The 18,588-nt window shown below is 37.1% G+C and overlaps 1 protein-coding gene across 1 annotated transcript in view; it reads right to left on the reverse strand.

Annotated features, from left to right (window-relative positions):
• Positions 1-9,682: 9,682 nt before the first annotated feature.
• Positions 9,683-18,588, reverse strand: part of FBXO33 (F-box protein 33) — a 34,791-nt gene continuing 25,885 nt past the window's right edge. Inside the window, exons 2-4 of the mRNA XM_014347579.5 lie at positions 14,399-14,509; positions 13,174-13,859; positions 9,683-11,785 (exon numbers count right to left, since the gene is read on the reverse strand). Of these exons, the coding sequence (XP_014203065.2) occupies positions 11,514-11,785; positions 13,174-13,859; positions 14,399-14,509 (1,069 nt within the window). The 3' untranslated portion in view covers positions 9,683-11,513. The remainder of the gene's footprint in view (positions 11,786-13,173; positions 13,860-14,398; positions 14,510-18,588) is intronic.

Raw genomic sequence — 18,588 nt, forward strand, 5'->3', positions numbered from 1 at the left:
TTGCACACCTAATACATTTCAGTATAAACATAACTTTTATATGCATTGTGAAACCAAAAAGTTTGTGTGACTTGCTGTATTGCATTATTCTCTTTATTGTAGTGGTCTGGAACTGAACCTGCAATATCTCCAAGGTAGGGCTGTACCATAATGCCAAGTTCCCCCATCTGCTAATCATTTAGTGCCTTATGGAAAAACAATTGTTTTCATCAGAAATTAGAATTTAACTTTGGTCAATATACAAAGCTGTTGATAAAGTAAGGCATACCCATGTAGAGTATTTATTGACAGCTATCCAAACAATCTTACATTTTTTCCTTCATGTTTTTCTTTTCAAAGAGGCAGTTTGTTTTATTTTGCTGCATTGTTACTGTAATTTCAAACTTTATAGTTTAAACCTGTTTTTTCATGTCTTTATATCCCTTTAAGTCTAAATTTTATGTCCTTACCTGATTTCCCTCTGACAAATGTTTTCCAGAGATGTAGTGATATTGTGATATTAATGCTAACCCAAATGTTAATATGCCATTCATTTGAGAAATATGTTTGAGAGTCTTGTATGTGCTAGTGTGTCCGGAATTGGTGGGTTCTTGGTCTTGTTGACTTCAGGAATGAAGCCGCGGACCCTCGTGGTGAGTGTTACAGTTCTTAAAGATGATGTGTCCGGAGTTTGTTCCTTCTGATGTTCGGACGTGTCCAAAGCTTCTTCCTTCTGGTGGCTTCCTGGTCTCGCTGGCTTCAGGAGTGAAGCTGCAGACCTTCGCAGTGAGTGTTACAGCTCTTAAAGGCGGCGGGTCTGGAGTTGTTCATTCCTTCCATCTGGAGTTGTTCGTCCCTCCCAGTGGGTTCGTGGTCTCACTTACTTCAAGAGTGAAGCTGCAGACCTTCCTGGTGAGTGTTACAGCTCATAAAGGTGGCACGGGCCCAAAGAGTGAGCAGCAGCAAGATTTATTGTGAAGAGCGAACGAACAAAGCTTCCACAGTGTGGAAGGGGACCCGAGCAGGTTGCTGCTGCTGGCCTGTACATCTGTGCAGAAAGAAATGGGCTTTCATTTTCAGGAAAAGAAACATGGCCAGTGTGATATGGAGTGGAGTGAGCACAGGAGAGCCTGAGAGATCAGGTCAAGAAGTAGACAGGGCAGGTCATGCCTATCTTTTTTTTTTTTTTCCCCCAGTATCTGTGTGAGAGATAGGTTATGCTTATCTTGAAGGCCATGTTAGGAAGTTAGTATTTTATTCTAAGAACAACAAGATGCCAGTGGAATATTTTTGTATGACCTAACAACATATAAAATGAAAAGCACTTTTATTTGTGTGTGGAGAATGGACTGAAGGGGAGAAAGATGGAAAGTAAAGAAATAAACTGAAAGACTATTGAAATAGTACAGCTGAGAGACAGTGGTGGCAAGGAGAGATGGAGAAGGAAGAGAAGTGGATGACCTTAGGATATATTTTAAAGTTATAGCCAAGGAGTTGCTGGTGGATTAGATGTAGAGAGTGAGAGAAAAAAGGAATCAAGAGTGACTCTTGGTTTTTGATTTGAGCAATTGGATGAACAATAATGCCATTTATGGAAATGGGAAAAACTGGGGAGAAAAGTTCTGGAGGGGGTGAAAATCAAGAATAGAGAATTCTTTTGAAGAATACAGAATAGAGATTAAGTCGGAGAGGCCCATTTAGTCATCCAAGTGGAGATACTAAGAAGGAAGTAAACTGTGAGTCTGGAGCTTATGGAAGAGGGCACTTTAGGGCTGGGGAAACTAATCTGGGAGTCATCAGCTTACAGGTAACCATGCCAGTGGATGAAATTATGTGGGGAGTGAATGTAGAGTTGTGAAAATTCTCACAGTTTACATCAAGTACGTATGGAAGTTGCTTAACACTTTCAATTTAGAAACCTTTGTGATACATCTGGGAAGGTAAAAAAAAAAAAAGTGTCCCCGAAATGCCTGAAAACCATGCCATCCCTTTCTGATAAATTTAAGCCTTGCAGTGCTTCTTCCAAGCCAAACATCCTCTGGCATGGTTTCCTCCTCCATGGGTCTTAAAGTTTTATGACAAAATAGGGAAATATATTTTTAATTAAGGGGATTAACCTCAGAGTGAGTGAGAACCTTCCTGCTTAGATTTGATTAATGTTTCTGGCATTATTCTAGTAAGAGAAATTTTATCAAAGGGAATGAGTGTCAGTCTGTCTCGGACTATGTTTTACTTTTTTTCCTGTCACTTAGCTTACTTGACTGATATGCTGCTGCTTAGTTTTAGGAGACCTTTGCATTAATCTGTTTCTCAGTAGGCTGTGCTATAGGTATGTCTTACAAACAGGCAGCATAATTTGGCTACTTACAAAGAGAATCCTCTCAGGTTACTTTTCTGGATTTGAGTGTGACTTAGGAAACCTTGCATGAAATGCTATTTATCTTCCTTCAAAGGTGAGGATTTACTGGGAATGGATTTTTCTTGTGCTAGAACACCCTTCCTAGATTACCTTCAGTTCCAACTATTTAAAACAGCATTTCAGAAGATTTAAAATATTTTAATATTTGAAAATATTTAAAATTCTGTCTGGAATGCTCTAGTAAGCCAGAAAAATTCTAGTGACAATGTTGAAAAATTCTAGTGACAATGTTAACATTTATCCCATGAGGCTAAATGTGACCTGTGTGTTTCAAAATATTCAGGTGCAGCAGAGCTTGGAAATTAAAATGATTTCTTCCTGTATGTTTCAACTCCAAAGCTAGTTTTGATGCTTTAATTTCACATATATTCTAACAGAGTACATGATATTTAGTCACATGTTGAATTTGTACAATGCATTATGCATTAGCTTTTAAAAAGTTTTCATACCTATTTGTGGTGGCTTTATATCCAGTGATTAGGCAGGACAGCTGTTAAAATTCCTGCCACAGACAGAACTAGTAATGTGCCTGGGCTGGAATCCAGAGTATATTTCTATAAGATAAGGACCCTTAAGCAAACAACAAACATAACTACAATACCAGTGTCCACCCTTTAAAATCCCAATAATTTCCTACCATCATCAAATATCACCTAACATCTAGTAACTTAATACCATAAAGATCCATTCGTATTTTTGCAATTGTCTTTAAAAATTTTTGTTTGTTTGTTTGTTTGAATCAGTATCTAAGTAAGGTCCAAATAGTATCCTCAGAGTGTCTGTTTTACTTTTGTCTTTAAATCCATGCAAAAAAATCTTGAAGTCTAACTTACATGTTTTAGTAAGATTATAGTATAACTGTTATATATTATCAAAGAATCTACTATGTCAAAAGAGAATTTATTTTGGAGAAAGAAATCAGGTAACTATGTAGTTCTGAAAAAGTTTGATCTGTCAACTTTATAACCTGTGGATGATACGATGCGAAAATAGTCTGTTGATTTTATTAATTTAGTGGAAAACATGATCAATTCAGTCAGCTCAGGTATTAACAAATTATAAAATTAATTAGCTTTTAAAAAATGTCTTCTATTTGTTGGGTCCACAAATATAGCCAAGATAATATTTATAAAGGACCACAATTATATATTGACCACAATTATGTGTAAGACCACTTCAGGCCAGGTGTGGTGGTTCACGCCTGTAACCTCAGCATTTTGGGAGGCCAAGGTGGGCGGATCAAGAGGTTAGGAGATCGATACCATCCTGGCCAACATATTGAAAGCCCGTCTGTACTAAAAATACAAAAATTAGCTGGGTGTGGTGGCGCGTGCCTGTAATCCCAGCTACTCTGGAGGCTGAGGAACGAGAATCACTTGAACCCGGGAGGCGGAGGTTGCAGTGAGCTGAGATCGTGCCACTGTAGTCTAGCCTGGCGACAGAGTGAGACTGTCTCAAAAAAAAAAAAAAAAAAAAAAAACTAAAACTAAAACCACTTGAAAATCTTTAATAATGTCATCTCAGTTGAGTAGTTCTTAAGCTTTCAGAAATAATTACAACTATAGTGCAGTGCCTATTCTAATTTTAGAGCTATCTTGTCTAACAATTGGCTCATCACATACCAACTATGTATTCTTTTTTTTTTTTTTTGAGACGGAGTCTCGCTCTGTCGCCAGGCTGGTGGCAGTGCCACGATCTTGGCTCACTGCAACTTCTGCCTCCCGGGTTCAACCGATTCTCCTGCCTCAGCCTCCAGAGTAGCTGAGGCTACAGGCTTGTGCCACCATGCCCAGCTAATTTTTCTATTTTTAGTAGAGATGGGGGTTTCACCATGTTGACCAGGATGGTCTCGATCTCTTGACCTTGTGATCCGCCCGCCTCAGCCTCCCAAAGTGCTGAGATTACAGGCATGAGCCATTGCACCTGGCCAATTATGTATTATTAAAAATTAGAATAAAAATATACGCATAGATTAGGTTATATAGTACACACACACACTTTGTATGTTAGATGTGTTAGGCATAAATTCATACACCTACATGATGATTATTCTGTTGCTTTGTGATTCATAGATTTGGTGATACTGATAAATATACCAAGGGCAGTTAATGCACTTCAAGAAATACAGCAAGAATACTGGTACATGGAGAATATGGATGGAGCTTTAATATCTGTAAATTTTACAAACTAAGTGGAAAAATAGAATTATCTACCTAATAGTAAGGTAATCGTAGTCTTTAGGATCAGCAGGATAAAAGTCATGTAATGTAGGAGTTCTATCTTCTGGGTTTAAATTCTACCCAAACTCTTACTGGTTTTATGACCTTAGACACAATTGTTAATTTTTCTATGCCTATTTCCTTATATGTGAAATGAAATGATATCTACTCCAGGGTTGCTGTGAGAATTAAATGACAAAATACTTGTTTGTGAAATGCTCAAAACAGTGCTTTGCACACAGTAAATATTTAATACATATAAGTTATGGTATTTCTTAGTCTATTTATCAACATTGTTTCTCAGAGAATTTACTTAAGTGATTTTTTTTTTTTTTTTTTGCAGTGGTGTGATCTCGGCTCACTGCAACCTCCCCCTGCTGGGTTCAAGCTTCTCCTGCCTCATCCTCCTGAGTAGCTGGGATTACAGTTGCCCGCCACCACGCCCGACTAATTTTTGTACTTTTAGTAGAGATGAGGTTTTGCCATGTTGGCCAGGCTGGCCTCCAACTCCTGACCTCAGGTGATCCGCCTGCCTCGGCCTCCCAAAGTGCTGGGATTATAGGCTGAGCCACCACGCCCGGCCTTAAGTGTGTATTTTTTAGCTAAAGGCTAGTCTTTTAAATATATAGTATTATTTTAGCCATCTTCAGTAGAAATATTTCCAAAATGTATTAAATGCTCCATTAATTTATGCCAATATTCTGAACACAGTGTAATTTTTATATTGATTCAAGTTCATTACAAATACTTACCATTGCCCTGTAGTTCAGGTTTGTTATAGGGGTGTTGAAGTCTGTTTCAAACTCCAAAATGGCCTAAGACTGATTATGTTCTTGCTTTCACATGTGTAAGCTTGCATGCCTTTCACAGTCACCCCCTTCCTTTCCCTTTCTAATCCACTGTAGACTGAGAAACCTGATGAACAGGTTTATTAGAATTATGCTGAAAATAAGACAAAGTGAGCTAGAAGGAATTGGAAATGGCTCTTCTGAGTGTGACACCTTTACCCATTAGTCAGGGACTAATCCAGCTCCACGAGTCTTTTATACTTATTTCTGGATCCTTGGCTACACTTCAAATAGCTGAGGTTGTTGGATATAATGTCCACATTAAATAAGTATTAATCTAATGACAATAGTGCTTTAAACTGAAATATGGTAGTCAATTACAGTGCCATTTTGCAGCTTTATTGAGGTGTGATTGGCAAAACTTGCATATATTTAAGGTACACAATGTGTTTTCATATATGTATATACTGAAATGATTACAATACTAATTAAAATCCATCACTTCACATAGTTACCATTTTTGGTGTGGTGAGAACACCTGAGATCTACTCTCTTAGCAAATTTCAAATATACATTATTAACAGTAGTCACCATACTGTATATTAAATCTCCAGAATTTTATAATTGAAAGTTTGTACCCTTTGACCAGTATCTCCCCTTTTCCCCCACAGTGACATATTCTGAAAAATCTATTCAGAACTTTCCTACAAACAACTAGGTCTTAAGCTCTCAGTAGATCTTTGAGCCTCTTTCAAGTTACTGTGATTCAGTAATGCATGAAAGGATAGAAAGCAATACTCTGTCCTCCTGCCTTGGTCACTGCTATGGTTTGAATGTGTCCCCTCCAAAATTCACAGTTTAGTCCCCAATACAACAGAGTTGGAAAGTGGGGTCTTATGGGAGAAGTTTATTTAGGTCATGAGGGCTTCACCCTCATCAATGTATTATTGCCCTTATAAAAAGTGCTTACAAAAGTAGATTAGCTCTCTTTCTGCCATGTGAGATTACACTGTTGCTTCGGAGGATGTTGCATTCAAGGTGCCATCTTGGAGGTGGAGATAGGGCCCTTACCTGACACCAAACCTGTTGGTGTCTTGATCTTGGGCCTCCCAGCCTCCAGAACTGTGAGAAATCAATTAATATTCTTTCTAAATTACCCAGTTTCAGATCTTCTGTAATAGCACAAAATGGACTAAAACAGTTGACTTTAGACTCAGCATTATGAAACAAGTCAGTCCATGAACATTCATTTGTTTGTAACTTGGATCAGTAAATTACAAATTATTTTTTAAAATAGGAAATAACAAAATAATATAATGAATGCCCAGTTACAGATAAAATTACCTTCATGCCCATCCACACTGATCCTTGTCCTCATGCCTGCCTCATAGGTAAGCACTCTTGTGAAGAGGGTGTGAATGTTTTTTGTTTTTCATTATGAGAGAGTATATATTGAAGGATTCATTCAGAGCTAAAAGGCAAATAAACTGATAACTGACAATATACAAGCTTAAGGAGGAAAATGAATGACAAAATTTCTAGTGATCAAGAGTGAGTGAATTGCATTTTAAAAACAGTTGGTAAGTAGGCTGGGTGCAGTAGCTCACGCGTGTAATGCCAGCACTTTGGGAGGCCAAGGTGGGAGGATCGCATGAGGTCAGGAGTTCAAGACCAGCCTGGCCAACATGATGAAACCCCAACTCTACTAAAAAAATACAAAAATTAGCTGGGCTTGGTGGCATAGGCCTGTAGTCCCAGCTACTTGGTAGGCCCAGGAGATGGAAGGTGCAGTGAGCTGAGATCGCACCACTGCACTCCAGCCTGGGTGACAGAGTGAGACTCTGTCCAAAAAAAAAGATGGTAAGTACTAAATTACTATAGCATTTAGATTCCATTATACATATTTTAAGAAGTCATGTATATAATTTACTTTAAACTGCTGATGTTTATATCTGCTAAGATTATGACCAATGTTACATGTTTAACTTAAAAATATGCAAAGGGGTACATTTTTAGGGGCTAGGAAAACAAGTTAGAAAACATGGGATTAGAGAATACATCTAAAAGTGAAAAATCTGGGTTACAGGGCACAGGCAACTTCAACTTTACAAGATATTGCAAGTTTGCTTTCCAAAATGGATATATCAGTTCAAGTTCCACCTGTGTTTCCTCTTCCTTGCCAACACATGGTATATCTTGCCCTTTTAAAAAAATCTTTCAGAAAGGATGATTCGAGTATCCTGAAAACTTACTCATAATACATCATCCGTTTCTTTCCACAACCAGCAAACCAAATTAATTAGTATACTGTACCAGGGGTGATACCCTGCAAGGACACCTAATGAGTCCTGGGGTGGCTGGAGCCTGGGTTGGTTGCCTTCTGATGCTTTCAGGCTCTTCTGAGCAGTGGGAGTGGAGCTGATTCTGAAAGTAGGCCCTGGACAGAAAGCAAACTCAGATACTCACTACTCCTGGCCAGATGAGTCACTGTCCATCACAGAGAAGGGTTGGCGGGGTGGGGGTGGTGTCTACAAAGCTGTGAAAGAAATATGTTCCAGGTGTCCAAAGAGCGGGAAGGAAGCCCAAGTGTGAGGCCCCCAGGTGTGGCTAGTTGGATTTGAAAGGGTTGGGAGCTGGAGGTGGGAGGAGGGCTCCCTGCAGCCTCTAATTGCCTTCACATGTATATAAAGTTGGTGGCTGTTTACTCTTCAGTGGTGTCTCACCTAGCAGTAGGATTATGTAAGGGAGATTACAAATTAGAGCATCATGATTTTAAAATAATTGTAATAAACATCAATTTGAATTTGAACTTAACTCACAACATTATTTCCCAAAGAAAGAAAAGGAAGCGTTAAATTTCTTAGTTTCAACTGCATAAATTAATGAATGGTTATTTTTAAAAAAGACCTAAAAATTATTACCTGTTTGTGGGGTGTTTCTCATTGGTGACAGTATTAAAACATTTTAATCAAATGTCAAATCAATTAAAACATCTGGCAAGATTTTATTTGAAAGTTCCATACAAATTCAGTATTTTTCCTCAAATCTTCTACATTTTTTCATCAATTATATAATTTAAAAAAAGTAATTTTTTTCTCTAATTCTTTCTGGTTTATACCAGTATGCTGTACAATATTTTCTATGTGTGCTACAACATGACAAAGGTTGGGAAACATTGATACAATGTGGTATGGTCCCTGGGTATTATTCACATCTGCTGTGTTACTCCATTAGCACTGTGTTATGTTACTGGCTTCATAAGGATCCAATATGATTCATGCTCTAAGTCCCAAGCAAGTTTCCCCATCTTTGTGTTCAATTTCTGCATCTTTGTGGTGGGGAAATGGAAAGTAATTTTAGATAGATATGTAAATTTCATATAGTTTAATAAGCTATGTTTTGAAAATATTTAATACCTTGGTTTAAAGATGATCTTGTGTATCTGTGAGCTACTGAGCTAACAGCAATGGAAAATTTCAATGAAGAATCGGAGTTTTAGCTAGCCAAGTCCAATCCTTCATTTTAGAGATGAGGAAACCAAAGCTGAAAGAGGATTCTGTGCTCAAGTAGAGCCAGAGCTTAGACTAGAAAACAGATGTCAAGCCTCCCAAATTTAGAGCTTTACTACAATAACCTTAACTTGCATGCTATTCATATTAGTAGACTTTCCTTTTTCATACATTTTGGGTACGTCTTAAATATATACTTAAACATGTTGATTCATTCAAAGGAGTCAGATGTGTCCAGGAAGTAACGAAGTGGTAAGTAAAAAGTATAAGGACAATTATTTGTGAACACCAGATTATTCCAAGATAAAGCAGTGCCTGGAAGAGTCAATGTCTGGAATGATAAGGAAGGGAAGATGGAAGGAAGAAAAGAAGTCCTTTTGTTTCCTATAAATAAGAGCTGTGAGTCTCAACAACCAAGAACAGAGATCAGAATACCAAAATAAAGGAATATAGGGGTTTATGAAGAATTTAATATTGGCATATCTAAGTATTTTTGCATTTGGTATAGGAATCTTTAAAAAAAGCAGCCCCTCTAGTCTATAAATTAAAAGTTTTACCATATTGATAATGTATTCTAGGTGCATAATATACTGAGATTTTGTGCTAAGAAATCCAGTGTTTGCTTTTAAGCTTGTATTTTGTCAAAGTGAATTTCTGTAAAAAAATCTTCCAAACTATTCAGCTAAGACTTTTTATAATGTATTCTCAAATTTAAGCTTTGCTGCACCAGAATACAACCAGAATACTAACACATTATTATACACAATATAAGGATTATTGCAGTTTATTTAACACTAAAAGTAGTCATGCTTCATATACAATAAAATATATTACAATGATCATTTTTAATGCTTTATTCATTGATTAAAAGAATATACATTTAACATAAACCATACAACATCAGTCATCAGGTCAAACATTCAGCTGGTTTCCTTACAGTTTCTGTCAGGAGTTATTTTATCTGATCACATTTATAAGATAAAATCTCACCACATCTGGCATTTACACACACTGTGCCAGTGGATTCACACTACTGATGTACATATAAAATCCGCATGGTATGTGCTCACTGGAGACAAAACAGTGCACACCTGTCAAAAGGTCATTTTAATATAAGATGGTAAAACCATTTGTAAAACACATATAAACTTTTTTCCATAAATAGAATCATATCTGGACATCTGTTGCATAAATTGTGTTTCCAAAGCTTACAATAGAGCAGCCAGGTCTCAGCACTGCTGGGCACCCAGGTTGGCTACTTACTTTATTATTGCAGACTGTCCTTTAACATTAAATGCACAACATTCGTACCACTTAAAACTGGGGTCAGGTGGAAGTCTCACAGAGACCACGTCTGTACCGCGGTTGCCCTGAAACAGTTAATAGGCTTTTAAAGCCTCTCAGATATAACAAGGTTTTAAAACATACTTCATGGAATGTTCTTCATGTATCATAGCAGCTCATACCTGTGATAGAACAAGCTTTCAGTTTTTCCTTTCTTTCCTTTACATTCACTATTCACAGTGAAACAGGTGCATGTTTTTTTTTCTTTTTTTTTTTTTTTGTTTTGTTTTTTCAGAGTTCTGAGGTTGCTGACTGAGCCACAGCACAGCTGTGTACCACAGGTCGAAATTCGACCTTAAATATTACAATCTAGCAGTATCTGGCTGGCCAGAGTGGGCCGGCCCCTGCCAGCATGTGGGCACTTCTTCATTAAGTCTATTCTTTGGCAGCTGACACGCGTGCTGACAGAGAAAAATCCAGTGACTTGTTGCTAGGGATTTCACGACTAATGTTTTTGCAAGCATGTGTATTTACAACTCTGTATTTTTATTTCCTTCAGGAGATTTTACTCTGAAATACAGTTTCTTTCTTCCCCCACTATTTGAAATCTGGGCTAAATGAATGTGTAATGTAATTGATGAATAAAATTATGTCAGATATAGTTAAAAAATCCAACAATTTCAGTATTCGTGTTTATGTAAATGCATTTTTTTTAAAAGGATTAAGCAATGTTCTAACCTAGTACTATACAAAATTCAAAATGGTAACTGGTGATATCAACTATTAGATATGTAATGAAAGTTAAAGTCTTGGCTTTTCTGTTACAGATAATTCATTTGGGATATTATTTATCTTCCATTTGAAATCAAAATTAATGAAATGCTATCAGAATGCATGGATGCAGTGCATTGCATATAAATCTACCAGGCTATGGATATATATCTATATATGTATAAAAATATTTTGGCTCCTGAGCTCTGAACTCTGACACACAAAGAATAAAAACGTCAAAAAGGCAGAGTAACTCAGTGAAAAATAAAGTTAGCCAGCAACCTCAGACAATCTTCGGCTGTATATCCTTAAGGTTTGGTAGCAAGTCCATTAACCGTGAAAGCCCTATACATTGTCACTTTGAACTTCTAAACCAATACCCGACTACGTTCTTTGATCAAGAAGTAGAATATACATATATAATTCTATAAAGCTAATACTGATTAAACACAGCACAAAAGGATTAATTCACACTACTGAAAAAAAAAACATAATAGGACCCTACTTGCATATGTAACCACAGGAATTCTACATTTAAAAAAAGCTAAATGTCTTCACTGAAGCTTTGCATCTCTCTGTAAAAATGACGATTTGGTTCAGTGAAGACACTGAGTGATTCGATGTCCATGACTGCATGCCAAGGTTGACCCAGGCCCAGGGATACCTGCTCAATAAGGTTATGCACTGGATCTACATCCTGGTCGGCCAGTTCACCTTGGTCAAAATCAATGCTTTCCTCGGTGACTTCAAGCACTTTCAGATCAGAGCCCCGAAGACGAGCAATGGCAATGAGGTTGTGTGCCCACACCGTGTAACCTGAAAAATAAACAAAAGACAACACTGTAATTTCCTTGCATTTCCTTTCTCTTTGGTAAGTCTGTCTTTTCCTCATTCAAAGCTTCTAGAGAAGCTTCAAATTTGTATCTCACTTACCGTTTTGGTCTTTTTCCTTTAGAAATATATTGAAATTGGAAAAGGAAACATTGTTGTATAGCCCAGAAAAAAAAAGGCTAGAAGTTGTGTTCAAGAGTTACCGCTATAGGTGGTGAATTGGCAGGTGATCTAATCCTTTATGACACTACTTCATTCAGTAAAATAGACATTTAAAGTATATACAAATAAATTTTATAGCTTTGGGTAAAGATGTACCATAAGCATGAAATTTTTAGTTCATATATGCATGTATCTGTTAACCACACATGGTAAATGTATTTTTCATTTGTGAAAAATCATCTCCTATAATGCTTTGCAAAGTTATGAAGTGACACTTTAAAGGTAAACTGTTAATTGTCAGTAGCAAATACGTAAATTATAAAACAATCATGTGAATGATATGCACCAACTTCAGAATAATAACTACTTCTGGGAAGGAATAAAGAGGAATGAATACGGGGAGCTTTAGCATAAAGAAGAAAAAGGCTTTAAAAAGACTGGCTTAAATTAACTTTTAAATAACCTGATATGTCTTTACCCCATTGTGTTTAGCACTTTCAGTATTGATCTAGTCTTTTCTACTACCTCTGATGACTGGCATAAAGCAAGACTTGAAAAGCAAGGCATACATTCCCAAATACAAATGCACACTAAAAAAAAAAAAATGAAACAGTGCTAGTAGGATAGCTAATAAGAGAGTTTAAGACATTCTTATAGACTACTTTGTAATTATCTTACAAGTATCCGAAAAGGAAGTAAATTTATTTGTCAGAATACCAACTCTAGATCCAAATGAGAACAGGTCACATTAAAATGAAAGCAGCATATCAATGGAACCATCGTTAAAAAAATTATATACATTAATACTTTGATACCAAGAATCTAAAAGATGAGGTAGTGAGCATGAAAGAAATCATACATTCTCTTCCCCCACACTATGTTTTAAGGGGTCGTGTGATTAGAGGAAATATATCTACCACAGGTATGTGTGCTTTCTTAGCTAAATTAATTTCACTGATTTTTTATGAAATACCGCCATTCACATGATGGACAAAAAAGTAACAGGGAAGCTGGAGCAGAACACTTGGGTTTGAATATGATTTTCCTTTTGTAAGTGATATATCTTGCAAACTTTAAAAAGCATAAGAATCTGTATATTAACTTGATACAAGATTTCTTGATACTATAAAGGTCAGTGCTATCTCTTTATTGGGCAGAAAATGTTTTCGGTCTAATTCCAGTATCAGATTACAATGAACAAGATCACCTACCATGAATTGCCAGAAGAGAGAGCTTTGTGCACCTCCATGCTAATAAAACCAACGGATCTTCATTTCGGTTGTCACTAAGATCTGGAAAACCAGATGTGTCAATCACATCATTCATTAAAATAAAATGAGTGAGGAATTTGTCATATTGCCTGGATATAAGATCAACAATAGCCCCTGAAACACAAGTGATATAGCTATCAAAATGAATCCTCTCTAGTGGTATACTGGGTTTCAGAATCTTTAACATATCTTCACTCTTGATATCAAAAGCCATTATATAGACCCGAAGGCTGGTGCTCTTTCGTGACAGGGCTTTCCAATGCTCATCATTTGGCATGTTGTCCAGAGACTTGTGCATTACAGAAACATTGTGAACCAGAAGAGACAGTCGTTGCAAAGGCACATGGTTGCTATCAGTTAAGACTCTTGCCATCTCAGCTGTAAAGTCACAAAAATCCAAGGCAAGTGAGTGCAGATTCACAAATCGCTCCAGTTCAACTGCAGTAATAAGAGTGCTGTTACCAGGAATATTATTGTCCAGTAAACTGAGGTGCTCCATGGTGTTGGCAACAGCATTAGAGAGAGATGACAGTGATGTTGGGGTTACTATTTCCAGCATAAACCCACAGGACAGCCATTTCAGTTGCCTACTATTACTCAGGATTTCTTCAAACAGTTGCTGAATTCTATAAGGAAAACACATGCCACAGTGATCCCATTAACATTTAGTTCTAATCTTTTAACACTGACTTTTGAAAACAGGCAATGAAAAGCATGCAATTTTGAGATCTATTTTTCCTCATTAGGTAATTTCGATTCAACCCACAGTAAATACCATTAAAATTCACATTAAAATATAATGAATAAGGTATATTAAACATACAGATCTATTAAACACATAGAAATATGTTCCTCATCCAAGAAAAGCACCACTTATATCCGTTTAGTAGAAAAGTATGATGACATACAATTTATGTTATAGCAAAGGCAAGTAGAGAAATAATTTTAAATAGCAATAATTATCCACTAAGTTACTTGATTTGTCTTAAAGATTTATGAGATGGAATGGCAGATGCTGTTCACTGTATTTCACCATTAAAACATTTCCAGGACCTATGTTCCTTTTAGGAAAAAAATCATTACTCTTCTGTTTGTATCTCATAATTTCTTAGGAAAAACATATTATTAATAGTACAACCTCCTTTCCATTAACCATATAACTTACTGTTTAATTTTTTTGCCATCAGGGTCCACCTTGCTGAGGTATGTATTTGACAAACTTCCTTGCTGTTGTAGAACACTTATGTCTCCAAAAAGACTAAACTTCTGAAGGTTCCTACAAGAACAATCATTTAAAATGATTTGCTAAATAATTTATACTTAAAAAATATAAATATAAAAAATAAGAATATGCAAAGGGGATATTCTAGGAAGGTTTCTATTTTATAACTCAATTAGAATCCAGTTAAGTACTTTCAGATTGCTTTATACATATATTCAGATTTTTTTTTTTTTTTTTTTTTTTTTGAGACGGAGTCTTGCTCTGTCTCCCAGGCTGGAGGGCAGTGGCGCGATCCCGGATCACTGCAGGCTCCGCCTCCCGGGTTCACGCCATTCTCCTGCCTCAGCCTCCCGACTAGCTGGGACTACAGGCGCCCGCCACCATGCCCGGCTAATTTTTTTGTATTTTTAGTAGAGACGGGGTTCAGATTTCTTTATACATACAAAGCAACATGATACAGGAGAAGTGGCATAAGCTTTAAAGAACAAGGACTAGAGTATAAAGATTGGTTCAGGAACTAAATTTATAATGACCATGGAAAAGTCTCTTAATGTGCCTGAGACTCAATTCTTCATCAGTAATAACAATACCTACCTTATAGGGTTTAAGGATAAATGACACAATGATATATGACAAACTATATAAGCTCTAAATTTTATAGAGATGATAATTACAATATAAACATGTCTCAAACCAGTTAATTTAGTCAACATGTTAAATGCTCCAGGGTAAGTCACTGCCCTGAAGGTATCTACTCAGTTAAGAAATATTCCTTAACTGAAATCTAAAGAGAACCTTCTCCAGTTTTATGATCAAACCATACAGCTTATGAACAACAGAAGTAGAAAACTATGTAAGGCCAGGTGCGGTGGCTCACACCTGTGGTCCTGGCACTTTGGGAGACCAAGGCGGGGGGATCGCTTGAGGTCAGGAGTTCGAGACCAGCCTGGCCAACATGGCAAGACCTTGTCTCTAATGAAAATACAAAAATTGGCTGGGCGTGGTGGCACATGCCTGGAATCCCAGCTGAACCGGGAGGCGGAGGTTGCAGTGAGCCAAGATCATGCCACTGCACTCCAGCCTGGGAGACAGACTCTACCTAAGAAAACTAGAAAACTATGTTAAAATCTTTTCGTTTTAGATAATTTTAGCTACAAAACATATAGTTTTCTGATAGTAAAATTGTAAATAAAATAGGAGAAAACTGGATGAAGAGAAAACTCCTAAGTCCAATAATAACGAACTAGATATTTCATTTATAACATAAAACTTAGGGATAATTTCAATTAAAAAATGTATCATCTACAACAGTGATACAAGATTTAGATAAATGAAAAATACCATTTCTTTTTTTTTTTTTGGAGACAGTGTCTTGCTCTGTTGTTCAGGTTGGAGCGCAGTGGTATGATCACAGCTCACTGCAGCCCCAACCTCCTGGGCTTAAGTGATCCTTCCAGCTCAGCCTCCTGAGTAGCTGGGACCACAGGCATGTGCCACCATATGTGGATAATTTTAAATATTTTGTATTTGTTGGACTCTCAAAGTGCTGAGATTACAAGTATGAGCCACCATGTCTGGCCTGAAAAACACCATTTCTTGATGGTATGTCACATTTTCTCAAGTAAATCACCTTAATTTCACGGAAAAGCCCAATGATTCTAAAATTTAGCTTGAGGAATAATCATTAATTCGTTTATTCATTTAACCAACAATTCCCTGAGGGCCTACGAAGTACCAGGAACTGTGCTATATACTAGAGACACAATAGTGATTCAGTGCTGTGAAGGACAAGTACATGGTGCTACATATCATGGGCATATTTGACACTGTAAGGCAGAGCAGGCGTCCCTAAATTGATTTAAATGGATCTTTTTTTTTGTTTGTTTGAGATGGAGTCTCGCTCTGTCGCCCAGGCTGGAGTGCAGTGGCACGATCTCGGCTCACTGCAAGCTCCGCCTCCCGGGTTCATGCCATTCTCCTGCCTCAGCCTCCCGAGTAGCTGGGACTACAGGCGCCCGCCACCATGCCCAGCTAATTTTTTGTATTTTTAGTAGAGATGGGGTTTCACCGTGTTAGCCAGGATGGTGTCGATCTCCTGACCTCGTGATCCACCCGCCTCGGCCTCCCAAAGTGCTGGGATTACAGGCGTGAGCCACCGCGCCCGGCTTTAAATGGATCTTAAGAATAAGTGGAAGTTAACCAGGATAAGTAAGGTAGGGAGACAGCATTATAGGGAAAAGGAAAAGCATTTGCAGCACTTGAAGAGATCAAAGCGAGCTGAAAAGAATCCAAAGTGACTGGAGTACAGAGAGTAAGTGAACATGAAGTGATGATGTAGAGGTAGACAGGGTTCTATGTCAAAGAAAAAATTTTGTAAGCTGCTCAACAATCATTTTAAGAAAAGAATAGGCTGGGCGCGGTGGCTCACACCTGTAATCCCAGCACTTTGGGAGGCTGAGGTGGGTGGATCACGAGGTCAGGAGTTCGAGACCAGTCCGGCCAACATAGTGAAACCCCATGTCTAATAAAAATACAAAAAATTAGCCAGGTGTGGTGGTGTGCACCTGTAATCCCAGCTACTTGGGAGGCTAAGGCAGGAGAATCGCGTGAACCTGGGAGATGGGAGGTTGCAGTGAGCCGAGATCACGCCATTGCACTCCAGCCCAGGTGACAGTGTGATTCTGTCTCAAAAAAAAAAAAAAAAAAAAAAAAGGAATAAAATGATTAAATTTCTGTCTAGAAAATGTTACTGTGGCATTAGAACAGTCTGGAAGGATGCCAGAACCAAAGTGGGGAGATGAGTTAAGAAAGTATTTTAGTAATAGAGATGAGAGATACTGGCATCTTGAACTGGAGTTTTGTTGGTCAATGTAGAGAAAATGGACAGCCTCAAGCTACATATCAGAGGTAAAATGGACAGGAATAGGTGCTGGATTAGCTATAGGGGGTGAGGGGACAGTAGGCGAGAATAACTCCTAAATTTTCTGGGTTGTGTTAACATGGTACAGTTTCTTTCTTACTGGGATAGGGAATATTAGAAATGAAAATCAGGGAATTTTTTTGGGGGGTGTGGAGGCATGGTGGTGAAGTAAACAATGAGCACTATTTTGCACATGTTGAACCTGAGGTGCCTTTAAGATAGTCAAGTCTTCCTAATCTTAGAATAGCAATAAATTAGACAGGAAGTGATACATTTTTGACTATATAAAAATGAAAAACTTGATATCCAACAGCATACCTCACTAAAAAGGGCAAACCAACATTGTGAGAAAAATGTGTAACAAATGCTACAGTTTTTTAAAAAAATTAATATATAAAATCACCCCACATAAGAAAAATATGAAGAATCCAAGTAGTAAATAGGAAAAGGTTATAAAACAGCCAATGTAGAACATGTCAAGGAAAACATCACAGGAATTACTAATGGAAATAATCTAATTTTTCTTGACCTTTAAAAAGTTTTAGTCACTCTGGTAAATCTAATCAACTTGACATGTGATTCTAAACTGTATTTTAAAAAACATTTCAAAGAGACATTGAACAAAAAAACCATATTTTTTTCTATTACAGAAAGGATATAAAACTGTTCTTGTGAGAATGGCTTCCATATTAGACTCCAAAGAATACATTACTAACATATATAAGTATGTCTGCTTTTGAGGTTTTTATCCTTTCTTTATTCTAAAGTTGCTACCATATCCATAAATTATAAAGACGTTAATTTGTTTTCCGTAAGTTTTCTTAAAAAGAAAAATAAAAAAATTTAAAGGCTTCTAAAAGAATGGATATTTGGCTTTGGAGAATATAAGGTATTATATAAAGTAGAAAAAATATGTCACACAATTTCTAATAATACTCAGAGGGGACAGTCATACAGTCTCAGTATTTTTCTCCTTTCAACTCAACTTTCATTTATTTGGTGGTATTAAAATACACATGTAAGAGACTTTTACTTCTACAAAGAAACACTAAGGACAACTGCCTTCCCTCTGTAAACAACTATAAAACTAGAGAAAACAAAATAATTGTTTTCAGACATTGGACAATAAGCAATATAGGACTGTGATCCTGAAAGATGGGGAAAAAATGAGGTGTGTATTATAAATTGCCTCAGATTATGGTCTGGAGAGAGT

This window comes from Pan paniscus, chromosome 15, assembly GCF_029289425.2.
Source record: "Pan paniscus chromosome 15, NHGRI_mPanPan1-v2.0_pri, whole genome shotgun sequence".
In the NCBI taxonomy this organism is placed as follows: Eukaryota; Metazoa; Chordata; class Mammalia; order Primates; family Hominidae; genus Pan; species Pan paniscus.